This window comes from Zosterops lateralis, assembly GCF_965231275.1.
Source record: "Zosterops lateralis genome assembly, chromosome: 5".
NCBI lineage: Eukaryota > Metazoa > Chordata > Aves > Passeriformes > Zosteropidae > Zosterops > Zosterops lateralis.
In genome coordinates, this window is record NC_139766.1 from 2317390 (window position 1) to 2343323 (window position 25934).

At 55.0% G+C, this 25934-nt stretch overlaps 2 protein-coding genes across 2 annotated transcripts; both read left to right on the forward strand.

The window, feature by feature from the left end:
• The first annotated feature begins 66 nt into the window (after positions 1-66).
• On the forward strand, positions 67-15397 carry VPS16 (VPS16 core subunit of CORVET and HOPS complexes). The gene is made up of 24 exons (XM_083860714.1): positions 67-210; positions 849-937; positions 1020-1114; positions 1752-1880; positions 2317-2461; positions 3077-3192; positions 3907-4029; positions 5017-5072; positions 5960-6049; positions 6618-6712; positions 7397-7473; positions 7889-8020; positions 8096-8223; positions 8302-8337; positions 8768-8876; positions 9030-9164; positions 9726-9834; positions 10624-10721; positions 11400-11504; positions 12156-12233; positions 13010-13179; positions 13868-13964; positions 14753-14856; positions 15117-15397. Exons 1-24 carry the CDS (start codon positions 158-160, stop codon positions 15259-15261), a joined length of 2514 nt encoding a protein of 837 aa, XP_083716840.1. The 5' UTR covers positions 67-157; the 3' UTR covers positions 15262-15397.
• Positions 15398-16140: 743 nt separating this feature from the next.
• Positions 16141-25198, forward strand: IDH3B (isocitrate dehydrogenase (NAD(+)) 3 non-catalytic subunit beta). The gene is made up of 9 exons (XM_083862185.1): positions 16141-16193; positions 16651-16731; positions 18173-18265; positions 19376-19496; positions 20077-20143; positions 21026-21158; positions 22703-22836; positions 23937-24039; positions 24884-25198. Exons 1-9 carry the CDS (start codon positions 16158-16160, stop codon positions 25193-25195), a joined length of 1080 nt encoding a protein of 359 aa, XP_083718311.1. The 5' UTR covers positions 16141-16157; the 3' UTR covers positions 25196-25198.
• Positions 25199-25934: the final 736 nt, after the last annotated feature.

Consider the following 25934-nt stretch of genomic DNA (forward strand, 5'->3'; position numbering starts at 1 on the left):
AGTGCCCTCACCAAAGATGGCGGCGCCCTGCCCGGCGTCACGGCGCGACGTGCGGGGCGTGGCGCCGTGAGAGAAGCGCCGGGACCACCGGGTCCCGATCCCGGTCTCGGTCCCGGTTCCCCTCACCCCATCCCGGTTCCCCCGTCCCGGCCGCGCCATGGATTGTTACACGGCCAACTGGAACCCGCTGGGCGAGGAGACCTTCTACCGGTGAGGGGCAGCGGGGGCGGCACCGGCCCGGAGCTGCTCGGGGCTCTTGGGGGTCCCGGGTGTGCTTGGGGGGATGCCAGGGATGGGAATGGGCATTGCAGGGATGGGTGAGGGGATGGGAGGGATGGAAAAGGGGTCCTGGAGATGGCTGGAGTGAGGTTCTGGGGCTGATTCTGAGGTTCTGGGGCTGGTGGGGCTGGGAGGCCCGGGGGTGGTTGAGGGGGTCCCCGGGTGGTCCCTTGGGGCTGGCTGGGGATGGGGCTCCTCGGGCTGGGAGGGGGTCCCGGGGGTGTCTGTAGGTTTGGGGGTTTCCTGGAGGGGTCTGGTGGTGCCCATGGATCTTGGGCTGGCTGGGAAGGGAGTCCCAGGGGTGGTTGAGGTGTCTTAGGGTGGTCTTGGGGTTGGTTGGGAGGGAAGTCCTGTGGGTGTGCCGAGATGGCCCTGGAAGTCTCTGGGGCATTCCTGGGGGTCTCTGGGGATTCCCAGGGGAGATCTCAGTGCTCCTGGGGTCTGTCAGGGATGTTCCAGGGCTGGTTTGGGAGTGGGGCAACATCCGTGGCTCCCCCATCCGTGCGCCTGTCTATCCATCCATCCATCCATCCATCCATCCATCCATCCATCCATCTGTATCCCTGCAGGAAGCTGGAGCTCTACTCCATGGAATGGGGCCTTCGTGAGGACCTCCGTGACTGTGTGGTGGCAGCTGCCCCCTATGGGGGTCCCATAGGTGGGTGCAGCCCCCCTGAGCGATCTCCCCGAGCTGGGGCTGTGGCACTGATGGCTCAGGGACTGTCCCCTCCTTGTCCCAGCCCTGCTGAGGAATTCCCGGCGGGACAAGACCCCCAGCACTCGCCCAATCCTGGAGATCTACTCAGCCTCGGGGCTGCTCCTGGCCAGTGTCCCGGTGAGCTGGGAGGGGACAGACACCCCGGGGGTCTGGGAGGGCTGGGGGGAGATGGGAGGAGAGGATGGGATGGGTTTGGAGCAGGAGAATCATTTCCCTGCTGGTGAGGGATGGGAGAGGAGGATGGGATGGAGTTTGGAGCAGGAGAAACCTTTCCTTGGTGGTGAGGAAGAAGAGGATGGGATGTGTTTGGAGCAGGAGAATCCTTTCCCTGCTGCCCAGGGATGGGAGAAGAGGATGGGATGGAGTTTGGAGCAGCAGGATTGGGCAGGAGGAAAATCCTCTCTTCATCCTGTTTGGGTCTGGAAGAAAAGAATGGGATGGGTTTGGAGCAGGGGAATCGTTTCCCTGCTGCCCAGGGATGGGAGAGGAGGATGAGATGAGGATTGGAGCCACAGGATCATCCTCCCTCCCCGCTTCCTGAGTCTGGGAGTGACACAGGGCAGTGGAGGGACAGTGCCACAACTGCAGGGACCTGCAGAGCCTGGGCAGGGGGGATGTGGGACCTCTGGATGAGGTGTGGGCCCTCTGGAGAAGCCATGAGCCCCTAGGCAGGGCTGATGTCCCCAGGAGTGTCCCTGCAGGGCCATCCCTGGCCCGGGGCTGTCTGGGGCTGACCCTTCCCGTTTGTCCCCAGTGGAAGAGCGGCCCCCTGGTGCACCTGGGCTGGACGGCGGGGGAGGACCTGCTGTGCATCCAGGAGGACGGGACAGTGCTGGTCTACAACCTGTTCTGCGAGTTCAAGAGGCACTTCAGCATGGGAAACGTGAGGGGATGGCATTTGGGATGGGATTTGGGATGGGATTTGGGATGGGGCAGGTGGGAAGGGAACTCACAGCCCATCCCATTGCACCCCTGCCCTGGGTAGGGACACCTCCCACTATCCCAGGTTGCTCCAAGCCTGTCCAGCCTGGCCTTGGACACTCCCAGGGATACAAGAGCAGCCACAGCAAATCTGGGAATTCCATCCCAGCCCCTCCTCACCCTCCCAGCCAGGAATTCCTTCCCAACATCCCACCCCAACCTCCTCTTTTCCCACTCCCCCCTCATTCTGCCACTTTGTGAGATGCCCCGGGTGGGATTTGGGGGACACGGAAACCACAGGGAGAACCAGGGGCTGTGCCATCCCTCGGGAAAGAGCTGGGATCCATCCCGGGGGGACAGAACAGTGTCCCCAGGGTGCCATCCCCGCCGTGTGACAGGAGGTGCTGCAGAACCACGTGCTGGAGGCGCAGGTTTTCCACACGGAGTTCGGCACGGGCGTGGCCATCCTGACGGGGGCGCTGCGCTTCTCCCTGGCCACCAACATCGACGACCTCAAGCTGCGCCGCCTGCCCGAGGTCCCTGGTGGGTGTCACCTCTGTCCCCTCTGTCCCCTCTGTACTTCCTGTTCTCCTGGTTCGCTCTCCCTCCATCCCTGCTGTCCCCTTGTCCTTGCTTCTCTGTCCCCAATCCTCTCTTGTCCCTCTATCCTCACTGCTTTCCTGTCCCTCCCATCCCACTGTCTCTTCTGTCCCCTCCGTCCCTGCTGTCCCTCTGTCCCTCTCTGTCCATCTCTGTGTCCCCGTGTCCTGGGGGTGTCACACTGTCCTCTTTGTGCCCCCTGTCCCCCTCTGTCCATTCCTTCCCCATCTCCCCCTGTCCCCATGGTGTCACTCTGCCCCCATGTCCCAGGGGTGTCACACTGTCCCCATGTCCTGGTGTCACAGGGGTGTCACACTGTCCCCTCTGTCCCCGTGTCCTGGGGGTGTCACACTGTCCCCATATCCCCATGTCCCGGAGGTGTCACACTGTCCCCTTTTCCCCCTCTGTCCCCATGTCCTGGGGCTGTCACTCTGTCTCCATGTCCCAGGGGTGTCACTCTGTCCTCCTGTCCCTGTGTCCCCTTGGTGTCCCCATGTTCCCTGTGTCCCAGTGATGTCACTCTGTCCCCATGTCCCCTTGGTGTCCCTGTGTCCCCAGGGCTGCAGAAGCCGCCGTCGTGCTGGGCCGTGCTGTCCCAGGACAGGGTGACCGTGGTGCTGCTGGCCGTGGGACAGGAGCTCTTCCTGCTGGACAACACCTCCTGCTCCGTGGTGGTGAGTGTGCTGTCCTCACTGTCCCCACTGTCCCCACTGTCCCCTGGGGTGGTCCCAGCTCCTTCCCCTGTCCCTGGGATGCTCACAGGTCATTTTCCCATCCCATGGGATATTCTCAAGTATTTCTCCTGTCCCTCCTGTCCCTGGGATGCTCCCAGGTCCTTCCCCTGTCCCTTCTGTCCCGTGAGATACTCCCAGATCGTTTTCCCATCCCATAGGACATTCCCAGGTCCTTTACCTGTTCCATGGGACACTCCCAGATCCTTTTCCTGTCCCACAGGATATTCCCAGGTCCTTTCCCATCCCACAGGATCCTCCCAAATCCTTCCCCTGTCCCACAGGATCCTCCCAGATCTTTTCCCATCCCTTGGGATGCTCCCAGATCCTTTCCCTGTTCCATGAGATATTCCCAGGTTCTTTTCTCATCCCACAGGATATTTCCAGCTCCTTTCCCACCCCATGGGATCCTCCCAGTCCCCCCAACTCTTTCCCACCCACTTCCCCCCACTTCCCCACGCACCAACGCGGAGAAGCACCATAGGCTGAGTGGGTTGAGTGTGACCCCCCGTCCCACCTGTGTCACTTGAGGGTGACCCTGCCCCCAGTGACCCTCGCCCTGTCCCACCTGTGTCACTTGGGGGTCACTCCAAGCCCCAGTGACCCCCGCCCTGTCCCACCTGTGTCACCTGGGGGTGTCCCCTGTCCTGTCCCCAGAGCCCCCCCGGGCTGAGCCCCTCGGCGGGGCCGTTCCTGCACATGGCCGTGTCCTTCACGCACCGGCACCTCGCGCTCTTCTGCGACTCTGGCACCGTCTGGATGGGCACAGCCTCGCTCAAGGTCAGCTCAGGGGCTTTGAGGGGCTCTTTGGGGGGTCCCTAAGGGGTCAGAACCCACCAAGGTTTTGGCAGAACCCTTGTAGGTTTTTCTCCTAATCCTATATCACTGCAATAAAAGACACTCAACCCGCTGCACTGAATTTAACCAACAAAACCAGGCAAATGCTGTAAAACCCCCACAAACCTTGTGAAGCCACCACAGTCCTTTACCTTTAAAGTTATTTATCTTTAAAAATGGCACCCCAGGAAGTCCACAACCCATATGTGGTCATAAAAAAAAAATGTAATATTAGAAATCCACAACTTCAAAAGTTCCCAAGCTAAATTTAACCAACAAATTTAACCAGCTAAATTTACTAAATTATAATAACACTAAATTTAACCAACAAAAACAAACACTGTAAAACCACCACAATCCTTTACCTTTAAAGTTATTTATCTTTAAAAGTGACGCCCCAATAAGTCCACAACCCATATGTAGTCACAAAAAAAAAATTACACAATGTAAAAAAATCCACAGAAGTTCCTGAGCTAAATTTAACCAACTAAATTTACTAAATTATAATTTAATAACATTAATATGCTATTATTTAAAATTAGTAAATTAGTATTAAATAATTATAATTGTTATTATAAAATACAATGAATATATTAGAAATATGTAAGATCTATTATAAATATAAATAATAACAACATTAATATTTCATCAATAGTATTAATATATTATAATCTAATAATAATTTATTATAAAAACATTTAATAATTATAAATATAATAAAGATATGTATATAACTTATATTATAAATATAACTTATGAATAATAATTTTATAATTAATATCAATATATTGTTATTTAATATTATTAATAAATAAAATTTATATTAATAACAATATAAATGACATTTTATAATAATTATAATTTACTAAATTGAACCAACAAAACCAGGTAAAAACCACCCCAAACCCTGACCCTTCTCCTCTCCTGCAGGAAAAATTCTGCGAGTTCAACACTGGCATCCGCTCCCCGCCCAAGCAGATGGTTTGGTGAGCACCCCGACCTTCCCTGGGCTCCCCTCAGCCCTGAGGGTGTCCCTGCTCTGGGTTTGGGTTTTTTGTGGTGTCTGGGTTTAGACAGACAGGTTTAAATTATTGTAAATTTGCAATTAAAAGGTTGTCAGGTAAAGATTTTTGGGAACAGGTAGAGCAGTTCTTTACTAGCGATATTGAAAAAATTTAATTGTTGTAGTATAAAAGGATAAGCAAACAAAGAAACAAGAAATCCTAGAAAACCCTGGCAGAGTCAGAAATACAACCTGACACCCTGTTGGTCAGGGTGTTGAAAACAGTCCAAAAGTAAAGCCCTCCTGGAGTGGCAGATGTGTCCTGTGTGAAGTAGAGATGGTCCTGTAGAGAAAAGGGTCCAGAGATGGGTCCAGTCTTCCTTCAGGAGCCCCATGGGAACACTGGATGTCTGGAGACACTTGTGGCTCCTTTTTATCTGGGTGAAATGGTTTGGCTCCTCCTCCCTGGGTAGAGCATCTCACAGTGGGATGATGTAATGTGTGATGTCACTGGTGAGCTTTAATGGCCCATTAACAGGAGATATCCCCATGGAGGTAATGGGAGGGTGAACAGAGATAAGGAACAATCCCCCACCTGGTTTTAACAGCTGGCTTGTTATCAGAAAGGCAGTCACCCCCTCCCTCCTGGAGTTACAACAGATAAAGAAAAAAAAACCACCTCCCTAACTGGATTTCAGCAGATGGAATAGAAAAAACATTTTTTTGGTTGTATAACCTAAGATACAGGGTTAATAATGGGGTTATTGATGGGGTTAACAATGGGGTTAATGGGGTTAACAGTGGTGTTAACAATGGGTTAACAATGGGGTTAACAATAGGGTCAGTAACAGGGTCGCGGGGGTCCCGCAGGTGCACGCGGCCCCGGAGCCGGCAGCGGGCCGTGGTGCTGGCCTGGGAGCGGCAGCTGATGGTGGTGGGCAACTCCTCCGAGTGCATCCGGTATCCTTTGGGAGCAGGGCATGCTCCAAGGGCTACTGCCACCTCCTCTGGCACCTACGGGGTGCCCCTAAGGGTGTCCTGGGCACAGGGAGGCTCCCAAGTCCTTCCCTTGTCCCATGGGATGTTCCCAGGTCCTTTCCTTGTCCCATAGGATGTTCCTGTACCCACAGTGGCTCCCAGGTCCTTTCTCTGTCCCATAGGATATTCCCAGCTGCACTTTGGCTCCCAGGTCCTTTCCCTGTCCCATAGGATATTCCCAGCTGCACTTTGGCTTCCAGGTCCCTTCCCTTGTCCCATGGCATGTTCCCAGCTCCACTCTGGCTCCCAGGTCCTTTTCTTTCCCATGAGATGTTTCCAAGTCCTTCCCCTGTCCCATGGGATATTCCCAGATCTTTTTCTGTCCCATGGGATGTTCCCAGATCCTTTTCTGGGTTATTCCCAAGTTCTTTCTCTGTTCCCTGGGATGCTCCCAGGTGCTCCCCCCATCCCAGAGGATGTTCCCAGGTGCTTCCCCCATCCCGTGGGATTCCCCTCCCTCCCCATGTCTCAGCCCTTAGCAGGAGCCCAGCTTTGTCCTGGATGAGGATTCCCACCTGGTGCCCGAGCTGGACGGGGTCCGGATCCTGTCCCGCTCCTCCCACGAGTTCCTGCACGAGATCCCAGGTGAGGATCGCTCCCCTCCCAACCCCTGGAATGTGGGAACCTGGCACAGGAGGTCCCAGAGGAGCCGTGGATGCTCCATCCCAAAATTAGACGAGGTTGGGTGGGGCTTGGAGCAGCCTGGAATAGTGAGAGGTGTCCCTGGTGGAATGGGATGGGATTTAAGGTCCTTTCCCACCCAAACCAGTCTGGGATTCTGAAGCCAGGCTGGGAGAGCTTGGAATGTTCCCCTGGAGAAGGGAAAATTCCAGGGAATGTTCAGAGTCCCTGAAGGGGAAAACTCCAGGAGAGCTGGAGAGGGACTGGGGCCAAGGGCTGCAGGGACAGGACACAGGGAATGGCTTCCCACTGGGAAAGGGGACATTGGGCTGGGATCTTGGGCAGGAATTGCTGGCTGGGAGGGTGGGGAGGGGCTGGGCTGGAATTCCCATATTTGCTGGGGCTGCCCCTGGATCCCTGGAAATGTCCAAGGCCAGGCTGGGATGGATTTGGATCCACCTGGGATGGCGGGACCTGTCCCTGCCCATGGATGGGGTGGAATTACTGGGATTCAAGGCCCCTTCCCACCCAACCCATTCCACAATCCCAGTGCTGGAGGATGCTCCCAGGCTATAGGATGACATGAGGGTGACATCAGGGGCTGGAGCAGCCCCTCCTCATCCCTCTGTGTGCTCCCCATCCCTGCAGAAGCCAGCCAGGAGATTTTCCGCATTGCCTCCATGGCTCCGGGTGCTCTGCTGCTGGAGGCACAGAAGGAGTATGAGGTACCTCCCCCATTCCCCTTCCTCTTGCAAAAACAGAGACAGAAATTTGGGATGAAGGCTCCGCCCAAGGCAAAACAATCCAGGATTTTGGAGAGGCTCTGGGAGAACGGGGAATGTTCACCTGGAGAAGGGAAAACTCCGAACCCTGGGATTGTGATTTTGGGATGATTCAGGATCGGATCCCACTGAGCTCCACGGGGTGTCTGAAACCCCAAATCTTTTATTGGGTTGTGGGAAAAATCTGAGGACTGTGACAACACCTGGGAATGCTGGGGCTTCCCCAAATCCCTGAGATGTCCAAGGACAGGCTGGACATTGGGGCTTGGAACCACCTGGGATAGAGGAAAGATCCCAGAACCCCACTGGAGTGAGGCTCCCTGTCCCAAGGGTTCCCCCATTCCCGTTTTCCCTGCAGAAGGAGAGCCAGAAGGCCGACGAGTACCTGCGGGAGATCCGGGAGCAGCAGCTGCTCCCCGAGGCCGTGGGCCAGTGCATCGAGGCCGCCGGCTACGAGCACGAGCCCGAAACCCAGAAATCCCTGCTGAGGGTGAGCCAGCAGCACCAGGAGCAGGGAGGCTGAAGGTGAAGGATTTTCCCTCTGATTTTCTCCCTGATCCCACAGGCAGCTTCCTTTGGGAAGTGTTTCCTGGATAAGTTCCCCCCCGAGGGGTTCGTGCGGATGTGCCAGGACCTGCGGGTGCTCAACGCCGTCCGGGACTACCAGATCGGGATCCCGCTGACCTTCACACAGTATCCTACTGCAGATCCCGGGGTCAGGGCATTCCCGGGGCCTCTGTGATCCCAAATGTGCCTTGACTGTCCCTACAGATACAAACAGCTCACCATCGAGGTGCTGCTGGACAGGTGAGAGCCCCGGGAGCAGCCCTGGCCTTGCCGTGGTTCCTGGCCTGAATTCTGCATCCCTCATCCTGCACGGCACTGTCCCCATCCCACACTGCGTATCCTACACTGCCCATCCCAAATCCTACATCCCCCATCCCTCATTCTGCATCCCACATTCCCCATCCCACAGTTCCCATCCCATTCCCATATCCAGGGGATGAGCAGCTCCAAGCACTTGGACACCCACACAATGTGTCCCCTGTCCCCTCATGTGTCCCCTGTCCCCTCACGTGTCCCTGTCCCCAGGCTGGTGCTGCGCTGCCTGTACTCCCTGGTGTCCCCTGGTTTCCCCTGACCCCCTGGTGTCCCCTGTCCCCCCAGGGTGTCCCCTGTCCCCTCATGTGTCCCCTGTTCCCTGGTGTCCCCTGACCCCTGGTGTCCCTGTCCCCAGGCTGGTGCTGCGCCGCCTGTACCCGTTGGCCATACGGATCTGCGAGTTCCTGCGGCTGCCGGAGATCCAGGGCGTGAGCCGCATCCTGGCACACTGGGCCTGCTACAAGGTCAGGGGACACCCGGGGACACCTGGGGACAGCTGGGGACAGGCTGAGCTGGCCTCAGGGACAGCCTGAGGACACCTGGGGACAGCTGACAGCCTGGGGACAGGCTGAGCCCACCTCAGTGACACCTGGGGACATTGTTGGCTGTCCCCACAGGTGCAGCAGAAGGACAAGTCAGACGAGGAGGTGGCCCAGGCCATCAACCAGAAGCTCGGGGACACCGCGGGCATCTCGTACTCGGACATCGCCACCCGCGCCTACGACTGCGGCCGCGCCGAGCTGGCCATCAGGGTGGGGACACGAGGACACGGCTGGGGACATGGGCTGGCCATCAGGGTGGGGACACAGGGACATGGCTGGGGACACTGACATGGGCTGGCCATCAGGGTGGGGACACGGGCTGGCCATCAGGGTGGGGACACGGGGACACGGCTGGGGACACGGGCTTGCCATCAGGGTGGGGACACGGGGACATGGCTGGGGACACTGACACGGGCTGGCCATCAGGGTGGGGACATGGCGACATGGCTGGGGACACTGACACGGGCTGGGGACACTGACATAGGCTGGCCATCAGGGTGGGGACATGGGGACACTGGCTGGGGACATTGACATGGGCTAGGGACACTGACATAGGCTGGCCATCAGGGTGGGGACAGCTGGGAACACGGGCTGGGGGCATGGGCTGGGGACACGGACTGGCCATTGGCGTGGGGGCACAGATGGGGACACGGGGTTGAGGGGACCCCAGGTGACAGTACTGTCCTGGTGAGAGGACACCTGGTGACCATGGTGACACTGGTGTCCCTGTGAGGGGACACAGGCCACCCCAGGTGACACTGGTGTCCCCAGCTGCTGGAGTACGAGCCGCGCTCGGGGGAGCAGGTGCCGCTGCTGCTGAAGATGAAGCGCAGCAAACTGGCCCTGGGCAAAGCCATCGAGAGCGGGGACACCGACCTGGGTCAGCCTGGGGACAGCGCGGGGCTTTGGGGCTGGGAGGGGCCTTTGGGGGCATTTTCCGGTCTAGGGGAACCCTTTGGGGGCGTTTTGGGGTCGGGTGGAGCACCCTGGGAGAGTTATAGGGTCTAGGGGAGCAGTTTGGGGTCATTTTGGGGTCTGGGAGAGCCTTTTGGGGGTGTTCTGTGGTCAGGGGAAGCCCCTTGGGAATATTTTGGGGCCTTGGGGAGCACATGGAGGGTCAGAGGGGCACAGAGGGGATCAGGAGGTGCAGGAAAAAAAAACAATGAAAAGAAACCCTTCTGTCTCCTCTGTCTCCTGTCCCTGTGTCCCCTCTGCCCCCTGTCCCTCTGACCTCCCTGTGTCCCCTCTGTCCCCACTCTGTCCCCCTGTCCCTCTGTGTCCCCTGTCCCCCACGTCCCCCTGTCCCCATCCCCTGCCCCCTCTGTCCCCAATCCTCTCTTGTCCCCCTGTCCCTTGTGTCCCCTTGTCTCCTCTGTCCCCAATCCCCTGTGCCCCTCTGTCCCCTCTATCCTCCTGTCCCCTCTGTGTCCACTCTGTGTCCCCTGTGTCCCTTGTGTCCCCTCTGTCCCCCTGTGTCCCCATCTGTGTCCCCTATCTATGTTCCCTATATCCCTGTCCCCCTGTGTCCCTGTCTGTCTCTCCTGTCTCCTATGTCCCCTGTCCCCTGTGTCCGTGTCCCCGTCCGTGTCCCCTCTGTCCCCCTGTCCCCTGTGTCCCCTCTGTGTTCCTGTCCCCTGTGTCCCCTCTGTGTCCCTGTTGGTGTCCCCAGTGTACACAGTGGTGCTGCACCTCAAGAACGAGCTGAACCGCGGCACTTTCTTCATGACCCTGCAGAACCAGCCCGTGGCCCTCAGCCTGTACCGCCAGGTCAGGGACCCCAAAACCCTCTGAGATACCCTAAAACAGCCCTGAACACCCCAAAACCCTCTGAGATACCCTAAAACAGCCCTGAGACAGCTAAAAACACCATGAGACCCCCAAAACAGCCCTGAACACCCCAAAAACACCCTGAGACCCCCAAAAGCCACCTGAGCTCCCCAAAACCCCCCCAAAAACCCCTTGAATCCCCTCCCAAAAAACTCTGAACCCTCCCAAAACACCCCATAATCCCTCAAAAACCCTCCTGAACCCCCTAAAACCTCATGAATCCCCCAAAACCTCCTGAGTCCCCCCAAAAAACTCCTTAAACCCCCCAAAACCCCTGAACCCACCCCAAAACCCCTGACCCAACCTGAGGGGCTTTGGGGCAGCGATTCTCCCAAAACCCCCTGAACCCCAAATTGTCCCCATGACTCCCAAATTGTCCCCATGTCCCCCAAAGTGTCCCTTGACTCTCTGGGTGTCCCCATGACCTCCTGGGTGTCCCCTTGTCCCTCAAATTGTCCCCATGACCCCTTGGATGTCCCTTTGCTCCCCTCGATGTCTTTGTCCCCCTGGGTGTCCCCACGACCCCCAAAGTGTCCCCTTGTCCCCCAAATTGTCCCCACGACCCCTTGACCCCCCCCGGATGTCCCCTGACCCCCAGATCCCTGCTTGTCCCCTCAGTTCTGCCGGCACCAGGAGCGGGAGACGCTGAAGGATTTGTACAACCAGGACGACAACCACCAGGAGCTGGGCAACCTGCACGTGCAATCGAGCTACGGGGAGAAGGTCAGTGGGGCTGGGGGCTCACACACCCCAAAACCACCCCAAAGGGCTCCCCCAGATCCCAAAATAACCCCAAAAGGCTCTCCTGGAACCCAAAATTACCCCAAAAGGCTCCCCCAGATCACAAAATGCTCCCAAGGGGCTCTCCTGGAACCCAAAATGTTCTCAAAAGGCTCTTCAAGTCCCGAAAATGCTCTTAAATGGCCCTCCCAGATCCCAAAATGCACCCAAAAGGCTCTTCCAGACCCCAAAAGGCTCTCAAATGGCTCTCGTGGATCCCAAAATGTTCCCAAAAGGCTCTCTTGGAAGCCAAAACATTTCCAAGGGGCTCCTCCTGATCCCAAAACACTCCCAAGGGGCTCCCCAGAGCTGTGGGGGGCCATGCCCATCCCATGCCATGTATGCCTAGAGGGTGAGATCCTGCCCAGGGAGTCAAGATCTATCCAGGGGTCCAACCCAGGGGTTGAGGATCCCACCCAGGGGATGACGTGTCCATGCTGGGTCCCCGTGCCCTGTCCGTGCCCTGTCTGTGCCCTGTCTGTGCCCTGTCCATGCCATGTCCATGTCCATGCCCTGTCTGTGCCCTGTCCATGCCATGTCCATGCCATGCCTGTACCATGTCCATAATTATGTCCCTGTCCATGCCATTCCCAGCGGATCGAGGGGCGCGTGGCCTCCCTGCAGAGCGCCCTGGACGAGTTCTACAAGGCCAAGAACGACTTTGCTGCCAAGGTGACAGTACCCAGGGGACACTGGGGACAAAGCCAAGGCCACCTGTCCCTGCCCTGGGGACAAGGCTGGCGGGGGGTGGGTGGCTGTCCAGGGGCGTGGCTGGAATGGGGACATCGGGGCTGGGACAGGGACATGGAAAATGGGACAGGGCTGGGACAGGGACGCCAAAAGTGAGATGGAGACCCTGGAACTGTGACAAGGACCCTGGAGCTGTGACAGGGACCCTGGGGCTGGGACAGGGATCCTGGGGCTGGGCTGGGGACACTGGGGCTGAGACAGGGACTCCAAGGCTGGAAATGGACTGGGACAGCCACCCCAAGGCTGGGACAGGGCTGGAGAAGGAACCTTAGGGCTGGGATGGGGATTCTGGGGCTGGGATGGGGACATTGAGGCTGAGACAGGGACAAGGGACACCAAGGCTGGATCAGGGACTGTGAGGCTGGGACAGGAATGGGATGAGGACTATGGGCTGGGACAGGGACCCCAGGGCTGGGACAGGAATATGGAGGCTGGGACAGGGACTCTGGGGCTGGGAGAGGGACGTCAGGGCTGGGATGGGGACTCTGGGGCTGGGACAGGGATGCCAAGGCTGGGACAGGGCTGGGACAAGGACCTCAGGGATGGATTAGGAACCTCAGGACTGGAACAGGGACACCAAGATCCAGCAATCAGGGACCTCAGGGCTGGGATGGGGACACTGAGGGTGGGACAGGGACTCTGGGGCTGGGGACACAGAGGCTGGCACAGTGACCCTGGAGCCATCCCCTTTATCCCAGGCCACAGAGGAGCAGATCAAGCTGCTGAGGCTGCAGAGGCACCTGCAGGAGGAGCTGGACAAGCCCTACCTGGACCTGTCCCTGCACGACACCGTGGCCACCCTCATCCTGGACGGGCACCACAAACGGGCAGAGCAGCTCTACAGGGACTTCAGGATCCCAGACAAGAGGTGAGGATGGGCCCTGGGGGAATGTTCTGTTCTTAGAGGACACAACAAGAAGGACACTCACTCTTTAGGTTGAGAGCAAGCAAAAGATGGACTTTTATTTTTGGATTTAGGGTTTAAAATAGAGTTTGGACTTTGACCAGTGATTTGAGGGAGGAGAGAAACACCTCTCTGACCCCATTGGTCGACTTAGAAGTCCATCAATTTGTCCTTCCCCCTGGAAGGAATGTGCTATTTACAAAATCTCGGGTTTGGTTTTTGTTACAAGTGTGAGAACTCCAGCACAAGAAGGTAAAAACATCAGAGGGCTGAAAAATCAGGATGAGATTTGGGGGAAAAAAAGGCAAAAGCAGCCTCAACTTAGAAGTAAAAACAGATTTTATTAATTTACACTAAGAGAAGAAAATAAGAAAAGAAAAAAAACCCCACAAATTAATTTTTAAATTTTAAATTTTGTGCCACCACAAACTGTTCATTTTCTACAAACAGTGTGAAGAGGCAAAACTCAGAACTACATGTCAGTCCAAAACCTGCCCCCTCGTTGGTCCCTGTCCTTTCCAGAGAAATTTCAGGTCCTAGCAGAGCGATATTCTATTAACCAAAAAAACCCCTAAATTGTATCAATCCATGACAGGGGGTCTGGGGGGGGTCTCCTGAGTGTCCCCCTGTCCCTGTGTCCCCCTGTCCCCAGGTACTGGTGGCTGAAGATCAACGCCCTGGCCACTCGTGGGGACTGGGAGGAGATAGAGAAGTTTTCCAAGAGCAAGAAGTCACCTATCGGGTACCTGGTGAGAGCTTGGGCTGCTCAGGGGGGGCAGCAGTGACACCCCACTGTTGTCCCCCCAGCATCTTCCTCCTCTCCCTGCCCTCCCATCCTCTTCCTCACAGTGCCAGTTCTCCCATCCTCTTCCTCCCCTCTCCAGCTCCATCCTCTTCCCTCCCTGCCCTTCCCACCTTCCTCCTCTCCTCTTTAATCTTCTCATCCTCTTCCTCCTTCTCCAGAGGTCCCATCCTCGCCTTCCCATCCTCTTCCTCCCCATTCCGGTTCTCTCATCCCCTTCCACCCCTCTCCCTCTCTCCCATCCCCTTCCTCCCCTTTCCATCTCTCCCATCCTCTTCCTCCCCTCTCTGCCATCCTCTTCTTCCCCTTTCCACCTCCACCATCCTTTTCCTTCTCTCTCCGACCCCCCCACCCTCTTCCTCCTTCTCCAGCCCTCCCATCCTTGCCCTCCCATCCTCTTTTTCCCCTTTCCACCTCCACCATCCTCTTCCTCCCCTCTCCAGCCTCTCCACCTTCCTCTCCCCTTCTCCCCTGCTCTTCCTCCCCTCTCCCCTGCTCTTCCTCACTATCCTCTGCTCTTCCTCCTCTTTCCCCTGTTCTTCCTCCCCTTTCCACCTCCACCATCCTTTTTCTCCTCTCTCTGACCCTCCCATGCTCTTTTCCTCCCCTTTCCATCTCTCCCATTCTCTTCCTCCCTTCTCCAGCCCTCCCATCCTTGCCTTCCCCTCCTCTCCCCCTCTCCCCTGCTCTTCCTCCCCTTCTCCTGCTCTTCCTCACCTCTCTCTCCCTCCCCAGCCCTTCGTGGAGGTGGCGGTGAAGCACCACAACCGCTACGAGGCCAGGAAATACGCGCCGCGTGTGCCGCCCGAGCAGCGCGTCAAGGCCTTCGTCCTCGTGGGGTGCGTGACATCCCGGGGCTGGGGGACACCCTGGGGGGACACTGGGACCTGGGAGGGGACAGCTGGAAATCCCCTGGGTGGCAGGAACGGGCGTGGGGACAGGGGAAGGGTGTGGGGACAGGAGGAGGGTGTGGGGACAGCAGGAGGGTGTGGGGACAGCGGGAGCCGCTTTTGGTTTCCGTGGTGGTGGCGCAGTGGTGGGACCCCGGGGGTGGCCCCTGTCCCCGTGCTGTCCCCACACGGCTCCTGGCACCCAACAGGGACCTGGAGCAGGCGGCAGAGGCGGCCATTGAGCGCAAGAACGAGGCCGAGATGAGCCTGGTGCTGTCGCGGTGCTCGGCTGGCACCGACAGCGCTGTGGCCGAGAAACTCAACAGAGCCCGGGCACAGCTGCTCAAAAAGTGACACCAAACCCCTGGGGACACCCTTGGGGACATCTCCAGGGACACCTCCAGGGGTGGCTGTGTCCTCTGGAGGCTGCTCCCAGCCCGTCCTGGCTGGATGGTGAAGGTGGCACTGGGACACTGTTGGGGACACGGGAGTCCCCTTCCTTGTGGTGCAATAAAGAGAAGAGCTCCGTGTCCTGTGTCACCCTGGGGGCTTTGGGGACACCGGAGTGGGGTGGGAGGGGACAGTCAGGGGACACATGGGGAAGGGGACGTCACGGGGTGTCCCCAGGGGAGGGGACCTTGGGGGTCCCTTGGGGACATTGGGGAGGGGTCTCTGAGGGAACACTGGGGAGGAAATTGGAGACTTTAGGGGGTCCTTGGGACATTGGGGGTCCCTGCAGGTGGGACATTGAGGGGGCCCTGAGGGGACATTGGGGGAATCTCTGTGGGGACATTGGGGAATCTGTGAGGGGACAGTGGGGAGGGCATTGGGGGGGGTCCCTGAAGGGACATTGGAGGGGACATTGAGAGGTCCTTGAAGGGACATTGGGGGGGTCCCTGGAGGGATATTTGGGGGCTCCCTCGGAGGACATTGAGGGTCCCTGGGGGTACATTGGGGAGAGCATTGGGGGAGGTCCCTGAGGGGACATTGGGGGTCCCTGAGGGGACATTAGGGAGGTCTATGAGGGGACATTGGGGGTCCCTGAGGGGACATTGGGGGGGTCACTGAGGGGGCATTGGGGGTCCATGAGGGGACATTGGGGAGGTCCATGAGGAGACACTGGGGGGTCCCGTCCCCGCGCTGTCTCGCTCGTCCAGCAGGGGGCGCCACAGGCCAGGAGAAGCCCCGCCCCTTTTGCCTCACGTGACCCGCGTCTGGCCGAGGCCGCGGTGCATTGTGGGCCCGCAAAGATGGCGGCGCTCAGCGCAGGACGGGCGGCGGCGGCGGTGAGGGGGCACCGGGACAGGGGGCGCGGAGGGGAGAACGGGCTCAGCGATGGGGGCTGAGGGGACGGGATGAGGCCGAAGATCGCTCTGGGGTGGGTCTTCGGGTTAGGAGGGTCGAGGAGGGGTCAGACGGGGTGTGACCTCGTCGTTCACTGAGCCGGGTGTGAGGGGCCGGTGAGGGCCGGGCAGGGTCAGTTCGGGTCTGAAGGGCTCAGTTCGGGTCTGGGGGGCTCAGTTCGGGTCTGTGGGGCTCACTTCGGGTCCGGAGGTCTCAGTCTGGGGCACAGTGTGAGCTCAGGGCCGGGGTGGGACCTCCAGGCTGTTTCATGGGGTCTCATTTTGGGGCTGTTACTTTGGGCTGGGGAGGAACGCGGAAAGCGGGAGGAGTTTGGGGATGGGGGGAAACCTCCTGAGGGGCTTTTCTGACCTGTGAACCCCCCAACCCCGGCACCCCCAGGGCCTCCTGCGTGCCCAGAGCCTCGGCGTGTGGCGGGGCCTGGGCAGCTCGGCCGCGCTCCTGCAGCAAGCCCAGGCCAAGGTGAGGAGGGGCCGAGGGGATCTTTGGGAGGGGGGAAAAAAGGGATCGGGGGGACCCTAAAAACTCTCTGACAGGAGGGAGGGAGTTGGGAACGAGGGAAAAGACATGAGGAAACGGGCTCAAGTTGTGCCAGGGGAGGTTTGGGTGGGATTTGGGGGATTTGGGTGGGATTTTGGGATTCCTGGAGTCCCATTACTGGGGGGATTTACCAGCCCTGTGAATGTGGCACTTGGGGACACTGCCTTGGTGGCCCTGGCAGTGCTGGGGCGGGGGGGGGGTTCTCTGAGGCTTTCCCCAGCCAGAAAATTCCCTGATTTTGTAGGGAATTTATAGAGGGAAAAGCTCAGCCCTGAGTCTCTGTGTGTGACCTTGAGCCAGGCCCAGCCCTGCCCTTCCCTCCTGATATTTCATCACTGCCCAGCAGCCCCCGAGCTCTGCCCTGGGAATTTGATTCCAGAGTATTTAAAGCTCCCAAATTGGGATTCTCAGCTTTCTTTTCCTCCCTCACTCCTTTCCCTGCTCCCACTGGAACTGTGGAGTTTTCCTCCTGGAAAGAAAAGGGGGAAAATCCTCATCCCTGGAGAGATTTGGGTGGGATCTTGGGGAAAATTCCTGCTAAAAATGACGGTCCAAAATTCCAGGAGATCCTGAGGGAGCAGGAATGAGGGAATTCAGGAACACTGGGCTGGATATTTGAGAAATTCCTGCTAAAAATGATGAGGGAATTCAGGAACACCAGGCTGCACCAGGTTATTGGGTTGGATATTGGGAAAATTCCTGCTAAAAATGACAGTCCAAAATTCCAGGAGATCCTGAGGGAGCAGGAGTGAGGGAAGCCAGGAGCTGGCAGGAATTCCTCTGGGAATTCAGAGGGAGAGGTTATTTCTGGAAGTGCTGAGTGAGGGGAAGAGCTCTCAGTGGTGTCGGGTGTGCTCAGGGCTAGTGTCACCCCCGGGGTGGCCTCAGGACAGGGACAGGGAGGGACATCTCGATCCTGGCCTGGGTTTGGGCCTCTCAGGAGAAGATTTGGAGGAGGTGGAGCATGTCCAGGGAAAAAAATGGATTTGGGGAAGGATCTGGAGAAAAGGAGACTCAGGGGGGACCCTGTGGCTCTGCACAGGAGGGGACACCTGGGGACAAGGGACAGCACAAAGGGACACGGCCCCAAGCTGTGCCAGGGCAGGTTTGGGTTGGATATTGGGAATTCTCCTCCTGGGAAGAGCTGTCCAGGGCAGGGTGGGGTCCCCATCCCTGCAGGAACTTCCCAACCCCAGGGATGTGGCACTTGGGGACACTCAGAGGTGGCCTTGGTGCTCCAACCCAAACATTCCATGACCCCACGACCCCGAGCTGTCCGTGTCCCTGTGTTGTGACATTGCTCAGGGGGTCCCCGTGCCCCGGGGTGGGGCTGGTTTGGGGTGACCCCTCTGTGTCTCCGCAGTCCCACGAGGCCAAGGGGACATTCCAGGTGACAATGCTGCCGGGGGACGGCGTGGGCCCCGAGCTCATGCACGCCGTCAAGGAGGTCTTCAAGGTACGGCCAGGGGACACCAGCTTTAGCTGGCCCTGGGTGTCACACTGTGTCACTGCGTGTCCCTGAGTGTCCCTTTGTGTCCCTGCATGTGCCTGTGCCCTCATGTCCCCACCACTGCTCCCCACGAGTCCCCATCCCCAGAGGAATCTCCCAGTCCTGCTGTGATGTGGCACTTGGGGACATCCCAGGTGGTGGCCTGGGCTGTGCTGAGGGGACCTCGGAGGGTTTTCCTGAGGGAAACATTCCATGGTCCCATCAGTGTCACTGTTCCAGTGAAACTGGCATTGTCACTGGAATGTCCTGTGTTCCAGTGGCACTGAAATGATCCCAATTCCTGATGATCCCAATTCTTGATGATCCCAATTCTTAATGATCCCAGTTCTGAGTGACCCCAGTTCCCAATGACCCCAGTTCCCAATGACCCCAATTCCCAGTGACCCCAGTCCCCAATGACCCCAATTCCCAGTGATCCCAGTTCCCAATGACCCCAGTTCCCAATGACCCCAATTCCCAGTGACCCCAGTCCCCAATGACCCCAGCTCCCAATGACCCCAGTTCCCAATGATCCCAGTTCCCAATGACCCCAATTCCCAGTGATCCCAGTCCCCAATGACCCCAATTCCCAATGATCCCAGTCCCCAATGATAGTATTTCCCAATGATTCCAGTTCCCAATGACCCCAGTTCCTCAATGACCCCAATTCCCCAGTGACCCCAGTCCCCAATGACCCCAGTTTCCAATGATCCAAATTCCCAATGACCCCAATCCCAAACAACTCGAGTTCCAAATCACCCCATTTCCAATGATCCCAGCTCCCAGTGACCCCAATTCCCAATGACCCCAGTCCCCAGTGATCCCAATCCTCCCTGTCCCCGAGCTCATCCCTGGCAGCTCCACGGCTCTGTGTCCCCTCTGTGCTGTCCCCTCCGCGCTGTCCCCCCTGCGCTGTCCCCCCTGTGCTGTCCCCTCCGCGCTGTCCCCCCTGCGCTGTCCCCCCTGCGCTGTCCCCTCTGTGCTGTCCCCTCCGCGCTGTCCCCCCTGTGCTGTCCCCTCCGCGCTGTCCCCACGGCTCCCAGGTGACGGCGGGTGGTGGCCCTGTCCCCATGGCAGGCTGGCAATGTCCCCGTGGTGTTTGACGAGCACCACCTGAGCGAGGTGCAGAACACGGCGTCCGAGGAGAAGCTGGACCGGGTGGTGGATTCCATGAAGGAGAGCAAGGTGGCCCTCATTGGTGAGCTCCTGCTTTCTGTTTTATTTAAATGTTATTTTATTATAATTTATTTATTTAAATGTTGTTTTATTTAAATTAATTTATTTAAATTTTATTTTATTTAAATTTTATTTTATTTAAATTTTATTTTATTTAAATTTACTTATTTAAATGTTGTTTTGTTGAAATTTATTAAATTTTTTATTTTAATTTATTTATTTAAATTTAGCAGAGCAGTTTGAGTCTTTATTTTAATTTTTTTTTTTTTTGCAAGAAGAAGGTAAAATAGGTTTAGTTTAAGGTAAATAGATTATTATATTATATTATATTATATTATATTATATTATGTAAAATATATTTGTATATATTTTTATTTATATATTATATATATAAATGTATGTTATATATTTATTTATATATTATATATATTAAATATATATATATATAAATGTTATATATAACATTTTTTAGTATAAAAACTCCATTTTTCAGTGGCTTTGTCCTTGTCCTCTCCCTGTGCTGGGGACCCTGGGGCAGGACTGTGCCTGGGGAGGTTTTTATGGGATTCCCTTAAATCCTCACCCCACTCCTTGTCCTGCAGGGAAGATTCACACTCCCATGGAGATGTCCCACAAGGGAGACCTGGCGTCCTACGACATGAGGCTCAGGTTAATTAATTAATCATTAATGAGTTAATGGGGGAGAAAAGGAAATTGAGGCTGGGAAACAAAACCCCAAAGGGGCCATTGGGAGCTGCCCCTGCTCACTGTGGGGTCCTGCAGGGGGGAGTGACCCCACCTGTGTCCCCTGGGAGTTGGGGGGAACAGTCACTGTTAATTATTAACTCATTATTCATTAATTAATAACTCATTATTATGGGAAGTAAAACTCCTGAGTGATGATCCATGACTGGGAGCTGATCCTGCTTCCCTGGAAATTCTGGAGATGGTGGGGTGGCCCCCAGGATTTGTCACTGGGAAAACCCCATTAATTAATAATTAATGAGTTATTAGGAAGCAAAACTCCTGAGGGACCATCCATGGCTGGGATATCCCCACGTTCAGTGATCCTTCTTTCCCTGGAAGTTCTGGGTGGTGCCCAGAATTTGTCATTAGGAAAACCCTGTTAATTAATAATTAATGAGTTATTGGGAAGCAAAATTCCCGAGGGATGATCCATGGACTTGATCCTGCTTCCCTGGAAATTCTGGAGATGATGGGGCGACCCCCAGTGCTTGTCATTGGGAAAACCCTTTTAATTAATAGTTATAATGAATAATTAATGAGTTATTGGGGAAGCAAAACTCCTGAGGGACCATCCATGGAGCTGATCTTGCTTCCCTGGAAATTCTGGAGATGGTGGGGCGGCCTCCAGAACTTGTCACTGGGAAAACCTCATTAATTAATGAGTCATTGGGAAGTTACTGAGGATGATCCATGGCCGGGAGCTGTCCCTGTTCACCGTGGGTGTCCCCAGGCGTGTCCCCAACCCTCAGAGGGGACAGAGTGACACTGTCCCCATGTCCCCATGGTGTCCCCGTGGTGTCCCAGGAGGAAGCTGGACCTGTTTGCCAACGTGGTGCACGTGAAGAGTCTCTCGGGGTACCAGACCCGGCACAACAACCTGGACCTGGTGATCATCCGGGAGCAGACGGAGGGCGAGTACAGCTCCCTGGAGCACGAGGTGCCAGCTGGGAATCCTGGGGAAGGGAAAATCCAGGGAATCCTTAGTGGGGCTCCAGGAGAGAGGCTGGAGGGACAGGATTCTCACAAGGAAAGGGGAGATTGGGCTGGGATCTTGGGCAGGAATTCCTGACTGGAATGGAATTCCCAGATTGGCTGTGACTGCCCCTGGATCCACCTGGGATGGTGGGAATTCTCCCTGCTCATGGAAAGGATGGAATGGGATAGGATTTAAGGTCTTCTCCTACACAAACCATTCCAGGACTCTGGAGCTCTTTTGCTCTGGGAGAGCTGGGAATTTTCACCTAGAGAAGGGACAATCCAGGGAATGCTCAGAGTCCCTGAAGGGGAAAACTCCAGGAGAGCTGGAGAGGGACTGGGGCCAAGGGCTGCAGGGACAGGACACAGGGAATGGATCCCACTGGGAAAAGGGAGATTTTTGTGGATTATTGGGCAGGAATTCCTGGCAAGGCTGGAATTCCCAGATTTGCTGGGGCTGCCCCTGGGTCCCTGGCAGTGCCCAAGGCCAGGTTGGGATGGATTTGGATCCACCTGGGATGGTGGGAGGTGTCCCTGGGTGGGATGGGATGAGCTCTAAGGTGTCTCCAAACAAACCCATTCCAGGATTCTCTGCTCAGCACAGTCTGGACCTGCCTGGAGCAGTGGAATTGGGGGATTATTTTGGGATAAGAACACTCCCAGCCCCAGGGAGGCTGCAGGGGCAGGGGGATAAATACCTGGAAAAGGGGACAGTGGCACATGGATCTTGTCCTGGCCAGGAATGGAGGAGAGAATTGGGAAGAAAAGGCAAACCTGAGTTGAGATAAGAACAATTTAATAATTGAAACAAAACAGTGATGATGATGATGATGATAAGAACAATGTAATAATTGAAACAAAACGGTGACCATAAGAAAAAAAATTAATAATTGAGACAAAATGGTGACCATGATAGGAACAATTTAATAATTGACATAAAAACGTGGTGATAAGAACAATTTAATAATTGACAAAATGGTGACAACGATAAGAACAATTTAATAATTACTACAAAATGGCGATGATGATAACAATGTAATAATTGAAACAAAATGGTGACCATGGTAAGAACAATTTAATAATTAACATAAAAAGGTGATGATAAGAACAGTATAATAATTTACATGAAATGGTGACCATGGTAAGAACAATTTAATAATTGACATAAAAAGGCGATAAGATATTATTTAGTAATTGGAACAAAATTGTGATGATGAGAACAATTTAATGATTGATATAAAAAGGTGATAGGTATTTAGTAATTGGAATAAAATTATAACTATAAGAAATATTTAATTGAAAAAATAATGATAAATATTTAATTGGGAAAAATTCATAATAATTTAAATATGTGTAAGAATAACACATAGTATAACGCATCTAACACATAATAAATGGAATTTTGGTGGCAAGGAGAGGGCAGGAAAGGGAGCCCAAGGCAGGGCAGGTGTCAGGGACACTCTGGGGTGGCCGTGGCCCTGGTGTCACCCCCGTGTCCCCCCTCAGAGTGCCAAGGGAGTGATCGAGTGCCTCAAGATCATCACCAGGGCCAAGTCCCAGCGCATCGCCAAGTTCGCCTTCGACTACGCCACCAAGAAGGGCCGGGCCAAGGTCACAGCTGTGCACAAGGCCAACATCATGTGAGTGCCACTGTCACCTCCCCTGGCCCCTCAGGGCACTGCCCTGCTGCGCTGCTGTCACCTCAGTGTCACCTGAGAGTCACAGGGGGCTCCGTGACACTTTGGGATTTCCCCTTCAAGGTGGGGAAAAAGATTTGGGGTGGGATGTTGGGGAGGAATTCCTGGCTGGGACAGTGGGGAGGGGTTGGGATGGATCTGTCCATCCATCCATGGCTGGGTTATCCTGGAAAAGGATCAGTCCCACCCCAAAAATGCCAGAGTTTGGGATGTTTTGGAGGTTTGGGAATGGGGGATGAGGTCAGGGATGATGGGAGAGCTTGGGATGTTCACCGGAGAAGGCAAAAATCCAGGGAATGCTCAGAGTCCCTAAAGGGGCTCCATGAAAGCTGGAGAGGGACTGGGGACAAGGGCTGGAGGGACAGGACACAGGGAATGGATCCCACTGGGAAAGGGGACATTGGGCTGGGATCTTGGGCAGGAATTGCTGGCTGGGAGGGTGGGGAGGGGCTGGGCAGGAATTCCCACATTTGCTGTGGTTTCCCCTGGATCCCTGGGAATGCCCAAGGCCAGGCTGGATGGATTTGGATCCCCCTGGGATGGCGCGACCTGTCCCTGCTATGGAATCAAGAAACTTTAATATCCCTCCCCACCCAAACCATGCCATGATTCTGTGATCCTGCTGTGGGTGAGGGACACCAGGATTTCCCTGGGATTGGGGCTTTTCCCTGGCTCTGCTCCCAGCCAGGAGTGAGCAGGACCCTGACTGGAGTCACTGCCTCTGCAGCTGCTGCTGATCAGATTTATTGATAAATAAATCAATAAATTGATAAAGCCAGTGCAGCATGTCCATGACAACCCTGTCCTCTCTCCCCGTGGTCTGTGGGATCATTGCCTTGGGCTCATCCCTGCAAACAAAATTCCAAGCTCTGGAAGCAGCCCTGATGGTGGCAGGACCTGGAAACAGCTCCTCCTGCACCTCCCAGCCCGTGTTTCCACCTGGGACAAATCCCCAGCAGGGAGAGGAGGGGGAAGAGCAGGATGAGGAGCCCCAGGTGGATCCTGGAGGATCCCTTTAGGATTTCCCTGCTGTTCCCTGGCAGGAAGCTGGGGGATGGGCTGTTCCTGCAGTGCTGTAAGGAGGTGGCCGAGCTCTACCCCAAGATCAAATTCGACACCATGATCATCGACAACTGCTGCATGCAGGTGAGCCACGCCCCCCGGGCCACGCCCCTGGCCACACCCATGGGTGTGTCCCCATCCCTGGTCACTTCCCACCCCCTGCTGCTCCTGCTCCCTGAGTTGGAACCTCCAAACCTGGACACACCAAGCCCACCTGGCCCCAGGGTTGTCCCTGTGCCAGGCAGGAGCCCCCCCAGCATTCCCAGCATTCCCAATATTCCCAACATTCCCACCTGTGGCTCCAGGGACATCCCAGTGCTGCTCCCTGTGGGAATTAAGGGGGGCTTGGGTGATGCTCACCTGTGTTCCTGCAGCCTGACTGGGGCTGGGTGTGTTCATATCCCTAAAACCTCCCCTGTATATCACTAAAACTCCCCTGTATAGTCCTAAAAACTCCCCTTCATATCCCTAAAAACTCCCCTTTAGATCTGTAAAACCCCCTCTGTATATCCCTTAAACTAAACTAAAAACTCCCTGTATATCCCTTAAAACTCCTTTTTACCCCTAAAACCTCTCCTTCACATCCCTAAAAACTCTTCATCCCTTAAAACTCCTTTATATCCCTAAAACCTCCTTTATATCCCTAAAAACTCTTTTTTATCCCTAAAAACTCCTTTATTATCCCTTAAAACTCCCCGTATACCCCTAAAAACCCCTTTTTATCCCCAAAAAAACTCCCCATCACATCCCTAAAACCTCCCCAAATCCCATCACTGCTGCTCCAGGCAGTCGTACCAAACACGATTTGGACTGGGGACACCTTGGAGCTCATCCAGCCCCACTTCTGGGAACCCTTGAGCTTCTCCCACATGCTCCAGCCCTCCCCATTCCCATTATTCCCAATATCCCCATCATTCCCCCATCTCAGCTGGTGCAGAACCCCTACCAGTTCGACGTGCTGGTGATGCCCAACCTGTACGGGAACATCGTGGACAATCTGGCGGCGGGGCTGGTGGGCGGCGCCGGCGTCGTGCCGGGCGAGAGCTACAGCGCCGAGTACGCCGTGTTCGAGCTGGTGAGCAGCGCCCAGGGCTCCCCAATCCACGGGGGGGACAGCCTGTCCTGCCTCAGAGCAGGAGCAGAGACATGGGAAATGTGGAGTCCAGCTGGGGATTGGTCGTTGGAGTGGTTTGAAAGGAAAATCAGTGAGACGCTCCGAGTCAGAAAGGTGGTTTGGTAGGAGGAGGGGGGGAAAGTAAAATGATATAAATGCAAATTATTTTATTTATTATTGCAAATATAGTATGCAATATATATAGCATATATTATATATATATTAAAATAAATTCAATTTATTTTATTTATTATTGCATATGTAAGTGTGCTATATATGTATATATATTGCATATATATTATATATATAAAGTAAAATAAAATAACTTCAATTTATTTTATTATTGCATATATAAGTATGCTATATATATAGCATATATATATATAAAGTAAAATTAAATAAATGCAATTTATTTTATTTATTATTGCATATATAAGTCTGCAATATATATATAGCATATATATATTATATATATAGCATATATATTTTATATATACATATATATCTATAAAGTAAAATAAAGTAAATGCAGTTTATTATTATTTATTTTAAATGCAATAGTACAAAAGAGCACTGACAGAGTCAGAAACACAGCCTGACGCCCCTGTCAGTCAGGATATTGGAAATAGCCCAGAAGTAAAGCCCAAGCCTAGGTTTTCACCCTGTGAGATCACACAGCACCATTCCAACTACACACCCACAACCCCAGTGCTGTCACACAATTTTGGGAGTCTGTTCCAAGGCCTCAAGTCCAATTTGGTGCCTGCCCAAGGGTCAGCACCCCTCAGCTCAGAAATCCTGGAATTTTCAGCCCCCAGGGCTCCAACACACAGGGTGATTCCCAAGGCTGGCAGGGTGACACACC